This window comes from Thalassophryne amazonica, chromosome 22, assembly GCF_902500255.1.
Source record: "Thalassophryne amazonica chromosome 22, fThaAma1.1, whole genome shotgun sequence".
Lineage (NCBI taxonomy): Eukaryota > Metazoa > Chordata > Actinopteri > Batrachoidiformes > Batrachoididae > Thalassophryne > Thalassophryne amazonica.
The window spans coordinates 24,795,744-24,819,663 of record NC_047124.1 but is presented as its reverse complement, the minus strand read 5'-3'; the positions used below and the strand labels follow the sequence as shown (position 1 = coordinate 24,819,663).

General features: G+C 37.7%; 1 protein-coding gene and 1 long non-coding RNA gene across 2 annotated transcripts in view; one reads left to right on the top strand and one right to left on the bottom strand.

The window, feature by feature from the left end:
* The window catches only part of grm8a (glutamate receptor, metabotropic 8a), a 666,822-nt gene that overhangs the window by 198,562 nt on the left and 444,340 nt on the right, over positions 1-23,920 (bottom strand). Inside the window, exons 4-6 of the mRNA XM_034163875.1 lie at positions 14,822-14,957; positions 14,344-14,498; positions 4,897-5,034 (exon numbers count right to left, since the gene is read on the bottom strand). Coding sequence (XP_034019766.1) covers positions 4,897-5,034; positions 14,344-14,498; positions 14,822-14,957 — 429 coding nt within the window. The remainder of the gene's footprint in view (positions 1-4,896; positions 5,035-14,343; positions 14,499-14,821; positions 14,958-23,920) is intronic.
* Positions 69-23,877, top strand: LOC117504405. The gene is made up of 4 exons (XR_004558792.1): positions 69-83; positions 17,358-17,365; positions 21,712-21,715; positions 23,740-23,877. It is a non-coding gene; the product is annotated as an uncharacterized LOC117504405 (long non-coding RNA).

Below are 23,920 nucleotides of genomic sequence, written 5' to 3'. Positions count from 1 at the left end.
AAAAACAGTTGGAGCAGTTGGAGAGTACTATTCCTCCCCATACTTACCAATTTATTCACATGCAGTTCTTTAAATATATTACTGTCACTTCTTAAGTTGAAATGATATATATTATTTTTTTGTGCGTTTGTGTGTTAGGAGTGCTTATACATCAGCGAAACATGAGGATCAAGTGTGACAGTGCAGCTTTCATTAATTAACAGCTTGTGAACTTGCTGATTTTATCTGTAGCCAGTGGCGTGGAAGCATTCGTAATCATGTCACCAAGCAGCCTATCCGTGATCTGGTGTCTGCTTCGTCTAGCTTCCCCTTGGGCACTAGTTTTACCTGAGTGCACGCTTTCAATGCAACTCCAACAGAGTCTGTTTACAATTACGGATATGCTCAAGCCGATGCACTTAAAAAAAAGCTTTTATTTTGTTAAAACTCAGAAGGAGTTCCATTGCTTTTGTGTTTCAGGATTCTTCGATCAAAGAGCAGCTGTCTCACAGGTTAGCATGATTAAATCAACAACACATGGCGACACGTAGCACCCGCACATACTCCAGCACATCACCGGACATGTAAGTTAGCATTCGTTGAAGTTAGCATTTTGGCATTGCTCGCCGGACTACTTTTGTCTGCCCAGCGCTGAATTTGCCAACATGAGAAAATGCTGCTGGATGAGTGACTTACGATCATTTAGGCGTAAAAATACACAAGATACACAAATTCTTGTGCCAAATATACTCCTTATGTTTTTGTTGAAAACGCACTGTCATTGCAAATACAGCATTGTTTGGGAACTACATGTTGTGCAGGAATTTATCAAGCACATCGGCCGGGGCACGTACTAACACAGAATATACAAAAACTGTATAGTTGTTCAGCCAAAATGAAAGCGCCTACTTTTAGCTTGCCATAAGCTAAGCTAGTGGCGCTCATGAGAATATGACTTAATATCATAAATCTCAACAGTTAGCATGATCACAAATATTGTTGCTAACAACTAATGTGTGACTGTATATGCTAACGCCAATCACAGCAAGGGTTTAATACAGCTAATCCATCATCAAACAGTTAACATCAATTTAGCAATGTTCATCTTAAGTCTACGAATTGGGATTATCACACTTTTACAAATGACGCACTGTGGTAATCTCTTAACCACTGAAAGAAACTATTTATGGCATCATTGAAACAAACAAAAATAATCCCTCTTTCATTTAATATTACACACAACTATCTTAAATGTGTTTTCAAAATTTTTTTTGGAAGGGGGCTGTTTTTTTTAGAGCAGACTCTTTTTTTGTGCTCTTAAGTTGAAAATCTCTCAGCTTTTCAGAGAGGTGCCGTGATGTCACCGCAGCACTTTTTCAGGCAAACAGGATGAGATATACATTTTTGCTGATTTGTCACTTAAAATTTATCTTAATTGAGACAAAACAAACTCATCTGTGATTGGACAGACGCTTGGGTCTGGCTGTGGGTGAGTACTTTTTAATCACCATACATTATGAGCTTGTCTTTAGCCATTTATTGTTGTCATTGAAACCCTGTCACAATAAGAGACCCATCCAGCGCTTACTCAGTGCTTTTCCATCAAAAGAAAGTCCTATTTGGACACGGGTTTTTACAAATGTATTGCAGTAGACATTTTGCTGTTGATGGGTTTTGGATGTGGATTTTTGGCAGTCTGAATGTGCTCCGACACAAATAGCGAGGGTAAAATATTAAAATATTCCCCAGTATGACCCCTTTAACTCACACTGACACTTTGTCAGTCTGTCCTTCTGTTAATTTCCCTTCTGGATGCTGATTGACACCATGTAGTTTTCCATTTGTTCTATTCGTCTCAGTTTAATCACAGCCGACAATCACGGCTATTTTCACATTCAACCATGGGAAGCAGGTTGCTGATTGGCTTTTGTGTTGATGATTTAGAGGTCGCAAACCACGCCACATGGGATTAATGGAGTTTGCCGCACGACTTGTGGACCCATGACACTTAGACACACAGGGACACGTGCCAGCGGTGATAATGGTAACTGACAGTGAATGCGAGTCACGGTTGTTACAAAATGAATTGTGTACTATGGACTTAACCACAGCAGTATGAACACAGGCCATAGACGTATACTGTTTTTTCACAGCCAACATTCAATGAAACTGTGATTATTAAAGCTCACATGCTACATACACACCGGTGGTTCAATAACTATATTTACAAGCACCGACTACAACAAAGTAGCGTTTAATTTCCTTTTCAACTTTGAGCACCCAAACAATTGTACTTGTTGAGCTCCATTGCTCCTTGGAGCTTCGCAGCTAATGTGCACTGTGATTTAAGGCCACTTGTTCCAGTCAGCAGTGATCTTTACAGCATACATTCTAATTAAACCCCGTGTCTGTCCCTGCTGTCAGACTTTCAAGGCCAAGATGCTCCAGCAAAGACACTGACAGGCAACTGCGATGTGGTAAATGTGCTGAAACTTTGCGGGCTGCCCTAATTAGTGGCAAGCAAGCTTCCCTGAAGAGTTGAAGCTGAAAACGTCATGCTGTGATTGATGTCAAGGACACAAAAGATAATCCGGCGTGAATACGTCTTTGTGTTTGGGCATTGCCTGTAAGTGTGTGAACGGACAGTTCCAGAATATTGTAGGTCTGTTAAGGATGTTAAAAGTTGCCAAAATGTCCCAAAAAAACAAGATTCTTCTGTCCTCACTTGAGTTTATCTGCACCCAAAATTTGAGCTAAGTATTCAATAGTTTTACCGAGTTACTTATGTACAGTGGTGGGCACAGCTAAGCTAAAAGTTAGTTTCGATAACCATTAAACTGCTAAATGAAAAGCTTTTATAACGCTAAGCTGATAAACCGCAAAACTTTTTTGCAGAAGTTACCGCTAACCGCTAACTTTTAGAAAAGACTCGGTCGTGGCCATATCAAATTACACTATTGACTACTGATGAGCCAGTTTTGAATTTAAGCGCTGCAAAGGCTGCTGGGCATTCCCAGGATCACATACACAAAACAAACGCATGAAAAATAAATAAATAAAAAATAAAACATCAAACGCTGTCGTCATCTTTATCAAAAGCAGTAAAATGCAGTGTTAGACGTCACAGTTTACAAACCATTAATGGAACTATGGCTCACCCATACTGCCTTCACAAACACAAAACAAATGCACGAAAAATAAACTAATAAAAATACTGACTTTTGAGCTGCTTACATACTGTTTTTGTCCACAGTGTAACTTGTCTTCTTACCAGCATTTGTGTGCTTTGACCTGTGAACTGGAAGTGTTAGCTAGCTCTCTGTATTCATACATAGGAACTAGCATGTATGATTTTAGGGTTTTTGACAGTTAAATTTAGTCACTTTACCAGAAAAAAAATGTTTGCGGACCAAAAGTTAGCAGAACTAAATTTAGCGGACACTAATTGGTCCGCTGATGGTTTTCAAAGTTAGCTGAAAAGCTAATCTGCTAACAAAAACTAAAAACTAACCACTAATTTGCTAATTAGTGGTTAGTGGATTAGCGGATTAGCGGAACTGTGCCCACCACTGGTTATGTATAGTTTCTCCTTTGAAAATGATTCAGTATTTCAAAATGTTGGAAGCATGTGGAAGAAAAAAGATCTTGGGAAATGTTTCACTGTTTGAAAAACTAAATTAAATGATTAATTCAAAAGTCAAACACTTTCACTAAATTCATGAAATGCTTCCACACAATTCAACCAGCAGGCAAACAAAGTTACTCAGTAGATAAGTCGTCATGTCAAAAATGGTAAAAATAAATTAATAAATAAATAAAATACCTGCTTATGAAAGTAATTCATAGTTTTGAAGCACCTGAAAGACTAAATGAAACAGCTGCTTCAGAAAAAGATTCCGTTTTGAAAGACTTGAAACACAAAATGAAAGGCTCCGAACACTAAATAAAACATTCAGTGAATTGCTTGAAATACTAACTGAAGCCCTCAATGAAACATTTAAGTAAACACTTGAAGCACTTCAGAAAAACAGCCGCTTCAGAAAAAGATTCCCTGTTTTGAAAGACTTGAAACACAAAATAAAAAGCTCAGAACACTAATTGAAAGTACTAACTGAAACCCTCAATGAAACACTTAAGTAAACACTTGAAGCAGTAACTGAAGCCCTCATTGAAACAATGAAATGTTATAAACAGTAAATGAAGTAGCTGCTTGAAAAATGATTTAGTCTTTCTAAAAAGTCAGTGTTCCAAAAAACACATTATTCATAAAATAGCTAAATAATAATTCAAAGTGAAAGATAAAATAACTGATCCATGAAATTATTCACTGCTTCCCAATACAAGAATGCAGTTTTTCATCAAATTTTGTTTTGAATCATACGAGACATAAATTAAAGAATCAACTCACAACACTCAAATCACAAAATTGAACAGTGAAAAGAAAGTGTTCTGAAATGCTCAAAACACTAAATGAGGATTCAGAAAGTAATTGGCTATTTCCTAATGCTTCAAATGACAAACGAAACAGCTGCTTCAGCAAACATGTCATTGTCCGACAGTACTTGACACATTCAGTGAATCAGTTGCCTCAGAAAGTGAGTCCTTGCTTTGAAATGTTTGAAACACTAAATGAACCAGTTGTGTCCAAAAGCTAATCATTGTTTCCAAATATCCAAAGCTCTAAATGAAACTAGTGATTCGTAAAATAAGTAATTAAATAACAGATCTAATAAACTGCTGCAAAAAAAGATTCACCGTTTCGAAACATTATGTGAAGAAGCACTCAACGTGAAATATAAATTATGATTTGAAACGTTCAAAACGTGAAATGGAAAAAATGCTTCAGAAAAAAGAGTCATTGCTTGAAAATACAGAAATCACTGATTTTTTTGGCTCTGTCGCCCTCTGGAGTCCTACCTGTACATTTCTTGAGGCTACCAGGTCGCTTTCCGTGCATCCCCAGCTTACAGTTGAAATTCTCCTCCCAAAACTCAGCAAACCACACATTCCTCCTATTGTTGGACAGCGAGCGGCTACGGAAATATCGGTCAAACGCTGCAAAAAGAAAAGTAAGAAGAAAATGCAAGAGGGAGAGTGATTAATTAGCTCCAAAAATGAGATCCCCGCTCTGCCGTACTAGTTACTTGAAGGCATTACAAATCAGCGGTCGTAAATCTTTGGTGATGAAATGCCTGAATTAACAACTGGTAAACCTCTATACATGACAAATATGACACTAAAAAAAACAAACACCAAAATTTTAATTACCTCTCCGTGAACATGTTGAATTGCCAAAATTTTCCTTCATGCACATCTTCCCATCCCTATCATCCTTCAAAGCTTCACTTAAATCCATAAAGCGGATTAGAAGTTGCACTTAAGCAGTCAATATAAAGTACGGTACATCAAGTAAATGCAAAAGTCCAATTATTTCTCTTTGAAGATGTCAGACCACAATGATTTTCCATCATGCACATCTTCACGTGGTGTGCTACAATTACGATACTTTTCACTGAAATCCATTAAGTACCTTTGGATGAGTTGTGCTTGCTTGTAAAGTAAACTCAATACAGTAAGATGCATTAATTAAAAAGAAAATCGAATTATGTCCTCTTGAAGGTGTCCGACCATTATTATTTCTTCTTGCTCAACTTCAAATATGTGCTGCCAGCCTGCAATGTTTCAGTGAAATCCACGAAGTGTTGCAGAGATGTTGCACTTAAGATGACAATATAAAGTATGGTGCATGAAGTAAATGCAGAAGTCCAATAACTGTCATTGAACTCATCAGACTAGAATTATTTTCCTCTATGTATATCCTCATATGATGTGCTACAATTGTGTGGAGTTTCATTAAAATCCATGAAGCAGTTTTGGAGTAATTGCACTTAAAAAGTTAATATCATAGTATGACTGAACAATTCAACACAAAAGTCCCACTATCGCTCATTGAAGACATCAGACCAGAATTATTTTCCACCATGTACATCTTCATATGATGTGCTACAACTGTGTGAAGTTTCATTAAAATCCATAAAAGTGTTTTGGAGTAATTGCACTTAAGAATTTAATATGATAGTATGACTGAATAATTCAACACAAAACTCTCACTATCGCTCATTGAAGACATTGGACGGAAATTATTTTCCACCATGTACATCCTCATACGAAAATCTATAAAGTAGTTTTGGAGTAATTGCACTTAAGAAATTCATATCAAAGTATGACTGAACAATTCAACACAAAAGTCCCATATCTCTCAGTGAAGACATCAGACCAGAATTATTTTCCACCATGTACATCCTCATATGATGTGCTACAATTGTGTGAAGTTTCATTAAAATCCATAAAGCAGTTTTGGAGTTATTGCATTTAAGATTTTAATATCATAGTATGACTGAACAATGAAACACAAAAGTCCCATTATCTCTTATTGAAGACATCTGACTGGAATTATTTTCCACCATGTACATCCTCATATGAAAATCCATAAAGCAGTTCTGGAGTAATTGCACTTAAGAAATTCATATCAAAGTATGACTGAACAATTCAACATAAAAGTCCCATTATCTCTCAGTGAAGACATCAGGCCAGAATTATTTTCCACCATGTACATTCTCATATGATGTGCTACAATTGTGTGAAGTTTAATTAAAATCCATAAAACAGTTTTGGAGTTATTGCACATAAGAAGTTAATATCATAGTATGACTGAACAATTAAACACAAAATTCCCATTATCTCCCATTGAAGACATCTGACTAGAATTATTTTCTGCCATGTATATCCTCATATGATGTGCTACAATTGTGTGAAGTTTCATTAAAATCCATAAAGCAGTTTTGGAGTAATTGCACTTAAGAAGTTAATATCATAGTATGACTGAACAATGAAACACAAAGGTCCCATTATCTCTTATTGAAGACATCTGACTGGAATTATTTTCTGCCATGTACATCCTCATATGATGTGCTACAATTGTGTGAAGTTTCATTAAAATCCATAAAACAGTTTTGGAGTTATTGCACGTAAGATGTTAATATCATAGTATGACTGAATAATTCAACACAAAAGTCCCATTATCTCTCAGTGAAGACATTAGACCAGAATTATTTTCCACCGTGTACATCCTCATATGATGTGCTACAATTGTGTGAAGTTTCATTAAAATCCATAAAACAGTTTTGGAGTTATTGCACGTAAGAAGTTAATATCATAGTATGACTGAACAATTAAACACATAAGTCCCATTATCTCTCATTGAAGATGTCGGATCTAAATTGTTTTCCTTTATGCACATTTTCTATATGGTGTGACACAATGGTGATACCTTTCACGGAGATCCATAAAGCGGTTTGGGTCAACATCATACAGTCTGATGCATTAATTAAACACAAAAGTCCAATTATCTCCTCTTGAAGAAGTCACATAGTATTATTTTCCTTCTTGTGCATTTTCATATGGTGTGCTGAGATTATTTAACTTGAAAAATGTTCATGGCCGTGGTGCCACGGGCCTACGCAACTATGACTGAAAACCAATTTCTGTGGAGGTACTCTGCACAAAAGTTCATATTCAATCAATCAATCAATCAATTTTTTTTTTATATAGCGCCAAATCACAACAAACAGTTGCCCCAAGGCGCTTTATATTGTAAGGCAAGGCCATACAATAATGATGTAAAACCCCAACGGTCAAAACGACCCCCTGTGAGCAAGCACTTGGCTACAGTGGGAAGGAAAAACTCCCTTTTAACAGGAAGAAACCTCCAGCAGAACCAGGCTCAGGGAGGGGCAGTCTTCTGCTGGGACTGGTTGGGGCTGAGGGAGAGAACCAGGAAAAAGACATGCTGTGGAGGGGAGCAGAGATCGATCACTAATGATTAAATGCAGAGTGGTGCATACAGAGCAAAAAGAGAAAGAAACAGTGCATCATGGGAACCCCCCAGCAGTCTACGTCTATAGCAGCATAACTAAGGGATGGTTCAGGGTCACCTGATCCAGCCCTAACTATAAGCTTTAGCAAAAAGGAAAGTTTTAAGCCTAATCTTAAAAGTAGAGAGGGTGTCTGTCTCCCTGATCTGAATTGGGAGCTGGTTCCACAGGAGAGGAGCCTGAAAGCTGAAGGCTCTGCCTCCCATTTTACTCTTACAAACCCTAGGAACTACAAGTAAGCCTGCAGTCTGAGAGCGAAGCGCTCTATTGGGGTGATATGGTACTACGAGGTCCCTAAGATAAGATGGGACCTGATTATTCAAAACCTTATAAGTAAGAAGAAGAATTTTAAATTCTATTCTAGAATTAACAGGAAGCCAATGAAGAGAGGCCAATATGGGTGAGATATGCTCTCTCCTTCTAGTCCCCGTCAGCACTCTAGCTGCAGCATTTTGAATTAACTGAAGGCTTTTTAGGGAACTTTTAGGACAACCTGATAATAATGAATTACAATAGTCCAGCCTAGAGGAAATAAATGCATGAATTAGTTTTTCAGCATCACTCTGAGACAAGACCTTTCTGATTTTAGAGATATTGCGTAAATGCAAAAAAGCAGTCCTACATATTTGTTTAATATGCGCTTTGAATGACATATCCTGATCAAAAATGACTCCAAGATTTCTCACAGTATTACTAGAGGTCAGGGTAATGCCATCCAGAGTAAGGATCTGGTTAGACACCATGTTTCTAAGATTTGTGGGGCCAAGAACAATAACTTCAGTTTTATCTGAGTTTAAAAGCAGGAAATTAGAGGTCATCCATGTCTTTATGTCTGTAAGACAATCCTGCAGTTTAGCTAATTGGTGTGTGTCCTCTGGCTTCATGGATAGATAAAGCTGGGTATCATCTGCGTAACAATGAAAATTTAAGCAATACCGTCTAATAATACTGCCTAAGGGAAGCATATATAAAGTGAATAAAATTGGTCCTAGCACAGAACCTTGTGGAACTCCATAATTAACTTTAGTCTGTGAAGAAGATTCCCCATTTACATGAACAAATTGTAATCTATTAGACAAATATGATTCAAACCACCGCAGCGCAGTGCCTTTAATACCTATGGCATGCTCTAATCTCTGTAATAAAATTTTATGGTCAACAGTATCAAAAGCAGCACTGAGGTCTAACAGAACAAGCACAGAGATGAGTCCACTGTCCGAGGCCATAAGAAGATCATTTGTAACCTTCACTAATGCTGTTTCTGTACTATGATGAATTCTAAAACCTGACTGAAACTCTTCAAATAGACCATTCCTCTGCAGATGATCAGTTAGCTGTTTTACAACTACCCTTTCAAGAATTTTTGAGAGAAAAGGAAGGTTGGAGATTGGCCTATAATTAGCTAAGATAGCTGGGTCAAGTGATGGCTTTTTAAGTAATGGTTTAATTACTGCCACCTTAAAAGCCTGTGGTACATAGCCAACTAACAAAGATAGATTGATCATATTTAAGATCGAAGCATTAAATAATGGTAGGGCTTCCTTGAGCAGCCTGGTAGGAATGGGGTCTAATAAACATGTTGATGGTTTGGATGAAGTAACTAATGAAAATAACTCAGACAGAACAATCGGAGAGAAAGAGTCTAACCAAATACCGGCATCACTGAAAGCAGCCAAAGATAACGATACGTCTTTGGGATGGTTATGAGTAATTTTTTCTCTAATAGTTAAAATTTTGTTAGCAAAGAAAGTCATGAACTCATTACTAGTTAAAGATAATGGAATACTCAGCTCAATAGAGCTCTGACTCTTTGTCAGCCTGGCTACAGTGCTGAAAAGAAACCTGGGGTTGTTCTTATTTTCTTCAATTAGTGATGAGTAGAAAGATGTCCTAGCTTTACGGAGGGCTTTTTTATAGAGCAACAGACTCTTTTTCCAGGCTAAGTGAAGATCTTCTAAATTAGTGAGACGCCATTTCCTCTCCAACTTACGGGTTATCTGCTTTAAGCTACGAGTTTGAGAGTTATACCATGGAGTCAGACACTTCTGATTTAAAGCTCTCTTTTTCAGAGGAGCTACAGCATCCAAAGTTGTCTTCAATGAGGATGTAAAACTATTGACGAGATACTCTATCTCCCTTACAGAGTTTAGGTAGCTACTCTGCACTGTGTTGTTATATGGCATTAGAGAACATAAAGAAGGAATCATATCCTTAAACCTAGTTACAGCGCTTTCTGAAAGACTTCTAGTGTAATGAAACTTATTCCCTACTGCTGGGTAGTCCATCAGAGTAAATGTAAATGTTATTAAAAAATGATCAGACAGAAGGGAGTTTTCAGGGAATACTGTTAAGTCTTCTATTTCCATACCATAAGTCAGAACAAGATCTAAGATATGATTAAAGTGGTGGGTGGACTCATTTACTTTTTGAGCAAAGCCAATAGAGTCTAATAATAGATTAAATGCAGTGTTGAGGCTGTCATTCTCAGCATCTGTGTGGATGTTAAAATCGCCCACTATAATTATCTTATCTGAGCTAAGCACTAAGTCAGACAAAAGGTCTGAAAATTCACAGAGAAACTCACAGTAACGACCAGGTGGACGATAGATAATAACAAATAAAACTGGTTTTTGGGACTTCCAATTTGGATGGACAAGACTAAGAGACAAGCTTTCAAATGAATTAAAGCTCTGTCTGGGTTTTTGATTAATTAGAATGCAATGCTAAAGTACCTACGGTTGTATGCATGTAATCGGTGAAAGAGTGTGACGAAAGAATGTGACCTTTAAACCACTTAAAATAGGTCAAGGTTAACCATCTTTGAACTTGTTCAAGGTCTGTGTCGCAAGAATGCCCCCTGTGAATTTGAAGACCCTGGCAGTAATAGGACTGGAGTTATGCTGAGCACAGACAGACAAACGGACGGACGTAAAGTCTTTGCAATACCTGGTGGCCATATTTTGGCCTCAGGAAAACAAAATGAATGTGAGGGGACTATTGGACCAACTTGGATAAACTGTGCCAAGGATGGTACACTGAAAATACCGCTGTGATTAATCTGCTGTGTTGTTAGAGAAACCAGACAGCTGTCGGTTGAGCCTATCTGCTTCACTCTGACAGCCAGGGTCACTAATTTCACTTCCTGCCAGCTCTGGAGGTAAAGCAAGTAGTACAAAGTAGGACATACCTTGATAATCTATAGCACACAGTCAAAAAGTGCCATCTCCCGTTGTGATACACAGTATATCCAAAGTCACAACAGATGTTTAAACTGATGTACAGGAAAAATGTTCCAGCAAAGAGTAACTTGGGGTCCCTGATTACAAGTTTTCCTCTTTAATATCAGTAGTTACTGAGCTACAAAGGGTGAATTCATTGGGATCAAAAGTCAAAACACATGCTTTTGGATTTTTTTTTTCAGGGAAAATACTCAATTCCAGCAAAGAGTAACTTGGGGTCCCTAATTACAAGTTTTCCTCTTTAACAACAGTAGTTACTGAGCTGCAAAGGGTGAATTAATTTTGATTAAAAAAAAATCAAAACACGTGATTTTGGATTTTTTTTTCAGGGAAAATACTCAATTCCAGCAAAGAAGAACTTGGGGTCCCTAATTACAAGTTTTCCTCTTTAACAACAGTAGTTACTGAGCTACAAAGGGTGAATTCATTGGGATCAAAAGTCAAAACACATGTTTTTGGATTTTTTTTTCAGGGAAAATACTCAATTCCAGCAAAGAAGAACTTGGGGTCTGTAATTACAAGTTTTCCTCTTTAACAACAGTAGTTACTGAGCTACAAAGGGTGAATTCATTTTGATAAAAAATCAAAACACGTGATTTTGGATCTTTTAAGGGAAAATGCTCAATTCCAGCAAAGAGTAACTTGGGGTCCCTGATTACAAGTTTTCCTCCTTAACATCAGTAGTTACTGAGCTACAAAGGGTGAATTCATTGGGATCAAAAGTCAAAACACATGTTTTTGGATTTTTTTTCAGGGAAAATACTCAATTCCAGCAAAGAAGAACTTGGGGTCTGTAATTACAAGTTTTCCTCTTTAACAACAGTAGTTACTGAGCTACAAAGGGTGAATTCATTTTGATAAAAAATCAAAACACGTGATTTTGGATTTTTTAAGGGAAAATGCTCAATTCCAGCAAAGAGTAACTTGGGGTCCCTGATTACAAGTTTTCCTCCTTAACATCAGTAGTTACTGAGCTACAAAGGGTGAATTCATTGGGATAAAAAGTCAAAACACATGTTTTTGGATTTTTTTTTTTCAGGGAAAATACTCAATTCCAGCAAAGAAGAACTTGGGGTCTGTAATTACAAGTTTTCCTCTTTAACAACAGTAGTTACTGAGCTACAAAGGGTGAATTCATTTTGATAAAAAATCAAAACACGTGATTTTGGATTTTTTTTAAGGGAAAATGCTCAATTCCAGCAAAGAGGAACTTGGGGTCCCTGACTACATGTTTTCCTCTTTAACATAAGTAGTTACTGAGCTACAAAGGGGAAATTCATTGGGATCAAAAGTCAAACACACATGTTTTTGTTTTGTTTTTTTCACGGAAAATGCTCAATTCCAGGAAAAAGTAACTTGGGGTCCCTGACTACAAGTTTTCCTCTATAACATCAGTAGTTTCTGAGCTACAAAGGGTGAATTCATTGGGATCAAAAGTCAAAACACATATTTTTGGATTTTTTTTTTCAGGGAAAATGCACAATTCCAGTAAAGAGTAACTTGGGGTCCCTGACTAATTTATTGTAAATGCAAGTTGTGCTCTGTTACATCAGTCATTACTGAGCTACATATTATGATTTTATTGAAATCAAAACTAAAAACAATGTTTTAGGATATTTTCAGGGAAAAAAATGGTAAATTCCAGCAAAGAGTAACTTGGAGTCCCTGACTATTATATTGTACGTTTTCCTCTATACCATCAGTAGTTACTGAACTATGAAGAGTTATTTTATTAGGATCAAAAGTAAAAACAAATGTTTTGGGATATTTATCAAGACAAAAATACTCAATTCCAGCAAAGAGTAACTTGGGGTTCCTGACTAATTTATTGTAAGTCCATGTTCTGCTCAATAAAAGCAGCAGTGAGTGAACTAGGAAGCGTGATTCCACTGGGATCAAAAGTCAAAACAAATGTCTTTAGATCTTGTCAGGAAAAATGGTCTATTCCAGCAAAGAGTAACTTGGGGTCCCTGAGTAATTTATTGTATGTTTAGGTTTTGCTCTATAACAGCAGTAGAATACTTAACTAAAAAGAGTGATTCCACTTGGATCAAAACTCAAAACAGATGTTTTTTGGATATTTTCAGGAAAATGCTCAATTCCAGCAAAGAGGAACTTGGGGTCCCTGACTACAAGTTTTCCTCTTTAACATAAGTAGTTACTGAGCTACAAAGGGTGAATTCAATTTGATCAAAAGTCAAACACACATGTTTTTGGATTTTTTTTCAGGGAAAATGCTCAATTCCAGGAATAAGTAACTTGTGGTCCCTGACTACAAGTTTTCCTCTATACCATCAGTAGTTTCTGAGCTACAAAGGGTGAATTCATTGGGATCAAAAGTCAAACACATATTTTTGGATTTTTTTTCAGGGAAAATGCACAATTCCAGCAAAGAGTAACTTGGGGTCCCTGACTAATTTATTGTAAGTGCAAGTTGTGCTCGATTACATCAGTAGTTACTGAACTACATATTATGATTTTATTGAAATCAAAACTAAAAAACAATGTTTTTGGATGTTTTCAGGAAAAAAATGTTAAATTCCAGCAAAGAGTAACTTGGAGTCACTGACTATTATATTGCAAGTTTTCATCTATACCATCAGTAGTTACTGAGCTATGAAGAGTTATTTTATTAGGATCAAAAGTCAAAACAAATGTTTTGGGATATTTATCAGGAAAAATACTCAATTCCAGCAAAGAGTAACTTGGGGTTCCTGACTAATTTATTGTAAATTCATATTTTGATTAATAAAAGCAGTAGTGACTGAACAAGGAAGAGTGATTCCACTGGGATCAAAATAGTAAATCTCTTGGAGAATCAGTTGTCGGGACAGGACTTTTTTGTTTTAATTAGTCATATCAGTTTTATCAGAGTCTAATTTGATGAAGTCTCTTGCATTCCTTTGTGTCAACCAGACAAAGCTCATTTTGATTCATTTAAACTTCTGCAAAGTTCTGACTCCTTCACTTTCAGTTGATATCTTGCAGCCTTTGTCCCTCCAGGAGTCAATTATCTTCTAGGAATCTCTGACAGGGAGCAAAATGAGGATCTCCTCGCTGCCCTAATGGCAAAAACCTGCTGCCCACTGGGAACATGAGTGGATTTCACGTTCTGATTCTGCTCTTTCTCCTCCAGCCCTTAATTTGATTAATTAGTTTTTGGTTGTTTTTTTTTTAACACACACACTTACCATCCACAGATGCTCGCTTGGGAAGAATGGTGATGGCTCCTTCAGCCACTCTTTCTTGTCCAATCACAGGAGAGATTTTGGACCCCCAGCTGTCTGATCCCACCCACAAGAAGTGACCCGTCTGGTTGTTCCGTTTGGCTGCGTCCAGAACCCGTCTGACTCACAGAACGAGAAAAAGAAAGTGGAAACTTTTACAATGGCTAGAAAATGCACCAGAAAGCAACAAAAAAGCCCAGAGCAAAATCCATTAGTGGTTATATGACTTTTGAAGTGCACTTAAGCAAGGCAGTGAACCCTTCCCTCCTCAGTATGTAACCCAGTTTGAGCTAAATGTGCATTATGACCAACATGGAGCTACAAGGTTTTGCCAATTTTCTTGAAATCAAAAGTATTAAAGGGTCTCAACCAAATCGAAATGCCACCAAGACCCTCACCGAATCAATACTGTTTTAAACTGCAAAGAGTTGAAGAATCGCACCGTATGTCGTCCTCATTAGCGAACATGATGATGGCTCTGGCGTTAGAGGTCTCTAGCAGGCGTCTGATGATCTTGTCAAACTCCCCGGGCCTCGGCTCCCGAGGGATCTTCAAGGACTGGGCAATGCACACACCCCCTGGAACATAAACAGAATATTTAGTATTTTATTACCAAGTTTATAGGGAAAACGATCAAGCCTTCTGGTGTACAAGTCATGTATGGAGTCTACTCCAAATAAAATGCCATCACAACACGTGATATGTGTATGTAATGTTCCCTAGTGTTGAAATACTCAAGACCAGTCACAAGACTCTTAGGCATAAAATGTTGAATTTAATTGATAAAGTTAAGGTAACTTTTTCCATATAACATTGTCAATTAAGTGCAAAACAATATTGTAGCTGAAGTTAATTAGATCAAATGAAACATTATTAGGTAAATCACAAGATTGTTTTGCACTTAATTGACAAAGTTATGTGGAAAAAGTTACCTTAACTTTATCAATTAAATTCTACATTTTATTTCTTAGAGTGTACCTTTTCACTAGCTCATTCTTGTCTTGGAATTGAAAGCAATCCTACTCAGTCTTGATTGTCTTAAACTAGAATAAGTATATACTTTATGAATATCAAGAACTAATGTGTATCAAAGCAATCATCTACAAAAAACATTAAAATGCCTTAATTTTAATGGGCAAACTTATAAGTTAATCTCAACTGCTTTCACAAATTTGGACATTGATCTTGCCCTGAACCAAAGACCACCATCATAGCTACTATTCTGCTAACTCCAAGTAGATCTCCAACCCTTCATTTTGTTCATAATTGTATACGCTAATTAAAAATGACCTACTCTGAGTACATATTCTTCATTCTTTATCTGGATCCTCTTAAAATATCATTCATTCCCAAGTGTTCCACCAGTTTGTGCAAATTAGTTAGTTAGTTAGTTATGGAGTAATCTGCATAAAAAGTTAAACAACCAATGAACAGATATGGGTACCTACAGTCATTATCACAGGAATGAGGGTAAGAACACTGAAAAAAAAAATTTGGAGTGATATTTACTTGAAATAACCTAGGCACGTTTTTACACTCAGAAATTCCAAGTAAATTTTACAAGGAGAATTCTTAAGTAAATTTTACTTACATATATTAGTTTATCTAAAAAAAATAACTCAAGTAACATTTACTAGCAATTATCAACTGAATATTTTGGTTGAATTTTACTCTCTTTATTCATAAAAAGTAAAACTTTTCAGCTGTTCCCCTTGTTTTCACAGCAGATCCAGTTTGGATCTGCATGTTGATTTGGCACAAATTCTACACTGGATGCCCTTCCTGATGGACCTCCACCTTACATGGAGAAATGCGACAGGGTGGGGTTTGAACCATGAACCTTTTGCACTGAAACCAACCTTGAGTGAAAACAAGGGGAACAGCTGAAAAGTTTTACTTTTTATGAGTAAAGAGAGTAAAATTCAGTGAAAATATTCAATTGATAATTGCTAGTAAAAGTTACTTGAGTTATTCTTTTAGATAAACTGATATATGCAAGTACAATTTACTTAAGAATTCTTGTAAAATTTACTTGGAATTTCTGAGTGAAAAAAACTTGCCTAGGTTTTTTTCAAGTAAATATCATTCCATTTTTTTTTCAGTGAAGAAACAGTCAAGTCAAGTCTGATGGCTGGTGTTATGCATCACCCCATCTGCCAAAGAATGGAATGACCTTGCGTCCAGGATGGGCATCACTCAGGTGGACAATCACTCTATCCCTACTTCTCGAATGTAACCATTTATCTACCACAGCCAGGTAAAGCTTGGGTGTCACCTTGGCCTTCTCTACCTGCTAGGGTCCTCAACACTTTGGCAACTATGTGCTGGATCATGCACAGACAAATGCAACACATCTCCAAAACATCGTAGTTGAAGTTCCCTCAGAATACAAAGACCTCATGGCTCCATAAACCCTTCCCAGGTATCTCTCAATGTCAAAACCTGAGGACCCAGAGGCATGAATGTCACCGCCAAGAGATGCACTTCTGATGGTTGAGTCCAGAGTGGATCTTGGTCTTGATCCAGGACCAATGCAAACCCATACAGAAAAGGGATGGGAACAAACAATATTCCTCATGGAACAAAACTCATATGTGGTGTAATGGAAATAAAGCCAGAAGAAACCAGAGCATTATAGTGGAGTCCGAGAAGGAAGGAAACAACAGAATTGGAGCAAAGGATGGATAATAATCTCAGAGGATTTGCAAAGAAATAACAGCGGAGGGAGTAGGAGTTGATTGAAATGGAGACAGCAAAACTACTGTGCACGTAGCAAGAAATAACTTCACCCCAAACTGCTTTATTATTGAGAGTGAATGCAGCAGGGATAACAATTAGATTGCTCTTGCAAATTGCCTGGTAATGAGGAATAGGTGTTACCTTGTTCCCTCTCAGTCTCCTTTTTGCTATTTTTTTATTGAATAATACATTTACAATGAAGTACTAGCATGTTGCCCGTGGGGATCCATGGGCTTTAGATTGAGGAGTGTTTATAAAATAGGTAGCTGACATTTTTCAAGAGTGGTAATAAATTAAGCAATGAGTTGGACTGTTTTTAGAACCTTAGACCACAACAATTTTTAGAAGTGGAACACAACCCTTTTATTTCCTGTCAATTATGCAATATCTTAATGTTAATTTACTGTCTTAATGTATTTATAAATTGTTTAGGTTGCCGTTACCATATACACACTATTATTATTATTATTATCATTACTATTATGATCATGATGATTATTTCATTTTATTATTCTTTCTATTTCGTCATTTGATTTTTAAATGGACCACAATGGAAATAAGTGTTTTCCCTTTCTTGTATCATCCATGTATTTTTAATGCATTTACTTTTACTTTTACAAAATCACGCACTCATGCATTTAATATAAAGATGATTTACTATCCCCTGCAGGAACTCTAGGTCATAGATGGTATAACCTATGCCTTTTCGAAATCTTTATGAGTCAACAAATAATGTGGTATCTCTCTCAACACAATTGGCGCATTTTCAGATTTTGGTCCCTAAATAATCCTTAAGTGATCCCTACATATCTATAGCTACCACTCTGAGAATATTCTATATATTTGTGTAGGCCATGACAAAATGTGACTTGAAAGTTAAGTGTTGTTGTGGTGATACTGAAACCTTGCTTGGGTCATGAACTAAATTATCCAGTATAAATCCCAATACACTCCACATGAGAACATCTAGTAAGTCCTAGAATACCTTCATGCCTGTTTGGCCCGTTAACTCAATGTAAAGTATGGAGGCAAACACGTGAGCAAAACACCGGCGATGTTACTGCATTATTACTCATAACTATCCCAAAGACGTATCGTTATCTTTGGCTGCTTTCAGTGATGCCGGTATTTGGTTAGACTCTTTCTCTCAGATTGTTCTGTCTGAGTTATTTTCATTAGTTACTTCATCCAAACCATCAACATGTCTATTAGATCCCATTCCTACCAGGCTGCTCAAGGAAGCCCTACCATTATTTAATGCTTCGATCTTAAATATGATCAATCTATCTTTATTAGCTGGCTATGTACCACAGGCTTTTAAGGTGGCAGTAATTAAACCATTACTTAAAAAGCCATCACTTGACCCAGCTATCTTAGCTAATTATAGGCCAATCTCCAACCTTCCTTTTCTCTCAAAAATTCTTGAAAGGGTAGTTGTAAAACAGCTAACTGATCATCTGCAGAGGAATGGTCTATTTGAAGAGTTTCAGTCAGGTTTTAGAATTCATCATAGTACAGAAACAGCATTAGTGAAGGTTACAAATGATCTTCTTATGGCCTCAGACAGTGGACTCATCTCTGTGCTTGTCCTGTTAGACCTCAGTGCTGCTTTTGATACTGTTGACCATAAAATTTTATTACAGAGATTAAAGCATGCCATAGGTATTAAAGGCACTGCGCTGCAGTGGTTTGAATCATATTTATCTAATAGATTACAATTTGTTCATGTAAATGGGGAATCTTCTTCACAGACTAAGGTTAATTATGGAGTTCCACAAGGTTCTGTGCTAGGACCAATTTTATTCACTTTATACATGTTTCCCTTAGGCAGTATTATTAGACGGCATTGCTTAAATTTTCATTGTTACGCAGATGATACCCAGCTTTATCTATCCATGAAGCCAGAGGACACACACAAATTAGCTAAACTGCAGGATTGTCTTACAGACATAAAGACATGGATGACCTCTAATTTCCTGCTTTTAAACTCAGATAAAACTGAAGTTATTGTACTTGGCCCCACAAATCTTAGAAACATGGTGTCTAACCAGATCCTTACTCTGGATGGCATTACCCTGACCTCTAGTAATACTGTGAGAAATCTTGGAGTCATTTTTGATCAGGATATGTCATTCAAAGCGCATATTAAACAAATATGTAGGACTGCTTTTTTGCATTTACGCAATATCTCTAAAATTAGAAAGGTCTTGTCTCAGAGTGATGCTGAAAAACTAATTCATGCATTTATTTCCTCTAGGCTGGACTATTGTAATTCATTATTATCAGGTTGTCCTAAAGTTCCCTGAAAAGCCTTCAGTTAATTCAAAATGCTGCAGCTAGAGTACTAACGGGGACTAGAAGGAGAGAGCATATCTCACCCATATTGGCCTCTCTTCATTGGCTTCCTGTTAATTCTAGAATAGAATTTAAAATTCTTCTTCTTACTTATAAGGTTTTGAATAATTAGGTCCCATCTTATCTTAGGGACCTCATAGTACCATATCACCCCAATAGAGCGCTTCGCTCTCAGACTGCAGGCTTACTTGTAGTTCCTAGGGTTTGTAAGAGTAGAATGGGAGGCAGAGCCTTCAGCTTTCAGGCTCCTCTCCTGTGGAACCAGCTCCCAATTCAGATCAGGGAGACAGACACCCTCTCTACTTTTAAGATTAGGCTTAAAACTTTCCTTTTTGCTAAAGCTTATAGTTAGGGCTGGATCAGGTGACCCTGAACCATCCCTTAGTTATGCTGCTATAGACTTAGACTGCTGGGGGGTTCCCATGATGCACTGAGTGTTTCTTTCTCTTTTTGCTCTGTATGCACCACTCTGCATTTAATCATTAGTGATTGATCTCTGCTCCCCTCCACAGCATGTCTTTTTCCTGGTTCTCTCCCTCAGCCCCAACCAGTCCCAGCAGAAGACTGCCCCTCCCTGAGCCTGGTTCTGCTGGAGGTTTCTTCCTGTTAAAAGGGAGTTTTTCCTTCCCACTGTCGCCAAGTGCTTGCTCACAGGGGGTCGTTTTGACCGTTGGGGTTTTTACATAATTATTGTATGGCCTTGCCTTACAATATAAAGCGCCTTGGGGCAACTGTTTGTTGTGATTTGGCGCTATATAAATAAAATTGACTGATTGATTGATTATTAAAACAAAGCATGTTTACACTTTTAATCAGTGCTGTGTCCTTTGTGTGTCTAATGTGTCTGTATGAATTTGTCTGTGACTCATGTTCCCTTCCCTACGCGCCTGTTCCAGCTCATTTGTTGAACATCCGTACAGTCACCATAGTACGTCCCTTAATAACATGCACACGCACTTATACCCACGTGGATGCATGCACACCAATATGTATGACTGCTAAAACAAATACTCATTAGCTTTGAATTAAAAGGCTCTCAAGTATAATCACTGTAGCTGCAGAATCTGCACAGCCAGCCCTCATTGCACACACATACTGTAAAAAATCCTGCAGTTGGAAGTGGTGAATGCTTTCATGAGGAAAATCAAACAATTTGACACATTTTTCCATATATACACTGGTTTTAAAATGTGAGAAAGTGCAAGCAGATTTGCACAAAGGCACGTAAGCAGAGTCGCACAAATGCACGCAAATCCATGTACTGATGTTTGCGTTCTCCAGTTTATTTCCTTGGTGCAGTTAAAAAGTGATTAAATCATCATTTATTTTATAGCATCTCGCCAGTCATCAATAACAGCCTCCGTAGAGAACAAACTTCCCAGACACAGGCGACGTCGAATAACAGCAGGCTGTTCGTGCGCTTGTGTGCGCGCGCGCGGTTGCAGACAAACTCGTAACTACTCCTACAATCCATTCTCGTGTGACAGCAACTAACTTCAGCCAGTTAAAACATAATATTGGTTATTGTTGGTTGTTTGAAAGGCTAAGACACCTGCAACTGCAACTTCTTTATTATCCTTAATCGAACATCTAACCCCATCAGATTTCATTGCAGAACATTCCGTTGTGTTCACCCAGCTACAAACAGAAGTATGCCATGCCACGCATGACTTTAATCAGATTGATCCTGATTGGTCTCATGCTGAAACACTGCAGGGCGGACTATAATCTACTGTTGCTCCATTAGCGCATCTCATACACCCAGACTCTACTGGAATGTCTTCAACAGGAAATGCCCTCTGCTGGCATCTGCTTCCTGCAGTTGGACCCAATGTGACAATCAGGATAAGCTCAATTGTGGTGTGTTCAACTACACTACTTAAAGGGTGCATAATCTGAGTCCAAATTAGGGGAATTATGTGACTTTGAACTTGGCATGGTTGTTGGTGCCAGACTGGCTGGTCTGAGTATTTCAAAAACTGAAGATCTACAGGGATTTTCAAGCACAACCATCTAGGGTTTACAGAAAATGCTCCAAAAAAGAGAAGATATCCAGTTAGCGGCAATTGTGTGGATGAAAATGCCTTATTGATATCAGACACTGAATGGGCAACTACGTGATGCCATCATGTCAATATGGACCAACATCTCTGAGGAATGTTTCCAACACCTTGTTGAATCTATGGCATGAAAAATTAAGGCAGTACTGAAGGTAAAGGGGGTCCAACCTGGTACTAGCGAGGTGTATCTTGGCTTGGTTCTCCACTATGGTTTTGGGAAGGAACAAAAGCAACATAAAAATACTAACGTGCCCCCTCTCCGTATAAGCACAGTCCATACAAGCTAAGTAGTCTGTCATATACTGCAAACAACAGGAAAGCTGTACCTTGCTGCAAAAGCCAATGGCCTCAGCTGAAATCCGATTGGCCCATAAAATACCTCTATCCTGTCAAAATCCCAAAATAATCTTATATAATGTCAACTTACTGTGTGAATCCCACTCCAGAGCAGCAGGTGGCAGTAATGCACCATTAATCTAGATGTCAACCAGTAAAACAAGAATGAGTGAATGAATCTGTAAAGCATTTCACTTGAATTCTCAACATCGGTCATCCGGACATTTAACCTAGAGAGGCGAAAAACATCATCAGACTCAGTACAAATACATGTAATTTGGTCACTTTTCAAAGGGGTCAGACTTGTCAAAGTCAATTTAATGTACAATGGTTCATTTCAGGTCAGCTTGGTGTATAAATCTCATTGTTCCAGGCAATGAGAGCGATCAGCTGGCTGCTAGACACAAGTTAGAGACAATAAAAACTGTCTGATTTCAATAGAATAGGATACAGACCGAACACGTTTTCACCGAGTGGCCAGTCACGGAAGCAGGAATTATCACCTTCAGGTTGGCCACTTTGCTGAAGTGACGTCACGCCGACCTCGAGAATAGAGTTGTTATTTATTGACGTGAACAAATTAGCAAAAAGTACAGTGTCTGGGTTTTCTTTGCCATCTTAGTTAAGATGAACCCAAGCACTCTGGCTCAAGTGCTGCAATCAGGGCATGCATGGGTTCCACTGATACTGCAAAGATCCGTATACTTTGGGCAACCCAACCCAATACTCAGTCTGTGCAACCACTGAACAGTGCAAGAACCAGAACACATCCTAGAGGAATGCCAGCATTCAATGGGAAGACCCGCAGACTTTTTATTCACCCTAGGGACACAATTAATTCACCAATACTGTACAAAATGATTTGATATGAGCCAGTCAGTAGATGTGTTTGTGCGTGTTTAAAATACTTTTACTAGTTTAAATATTTGAAGTATCTAGCATATTGTGTTTTCTATGTGCATCAGTTTGAAAAAGTAAAAATTTGCTAAATATTCAATGACGTATTTGTGGCAGTTCTTAAAAATGCAGTTGTTAAACTGAAGAGCAGTTCAGTCTCGTTTGAACCCTGCGTGATATGGCGGGATTTGACCAATTATGGGGACAGCCGGTCCCGTTGTGCAATATATACACAGCATAACTTCACAGGGGAAAATGGTGTACTGTTTTGTTTTCAATTGCAATCATTGAAGCAGTCACGAAAACTGTTTGTTTATTTATTTTTTGGTTCCCAGTGCAGAAGGGAAGACGAGGCGAATGGGAGACGTTGTGTCGGTAAGTGTTAGCCTACACAGCTAACCAGCGTAGCTACGTTTTCTCGCTTGCAAAACCTCCTCGACATGTTTGAGCTCCGGGTCATAAACAAACCGCAACACATGTCCAATTTTCCACCGCATTGCCACTTTTTCTTTGCATTTTCACTTTGTTTGCATGTAATTTGCCCAAAATATCAGAGAAAATGGTATATTTCTTTCCCCGGAATTAGAGAAATTACATAATATTTTACCCTTTTAGCGCCCGCCATCAAACGAGACTGCAGTGCAATCCACTTCCAGGTGAAGCAGCAGATGGAATTAAATCTCTGTTAGGCCCAATAAACAAACAAACAAAAAAAACACTTTATCATCCTTGATGTCAGAAAAAAATATATTATTTTTTATCATTTAAATTTTTTTTCTTAGCAACGGAGAATGAAACTTTGAAACTATGAAACCCTTTAGGGGAAGTTTCATTTAGAACTATGACAAAATCAGCCTCACAGCTCTGCAATAGTATTTGATTAAAATCCACAAAAATATATACATAATGACAGATGTACCCTATGAAAAAAACTCACTGGCCGGCTCTAGCAGTCAAAACTTCCGAGTGTAAGTGCTTTTTGGCACTAATACTCGCCATAGCAGAAAACGCTAACTAGGAAAAACTCACCTTGCAACCGTTGTACTTAGCATCCAAGCTACCGCCATTGTCCAGCATACCACATGCATACTGGCTGTAAATATCGCGCATAGTCTCCTGAACCAAGCGGCCGAAACTGTTGAGCATGAGTGCTT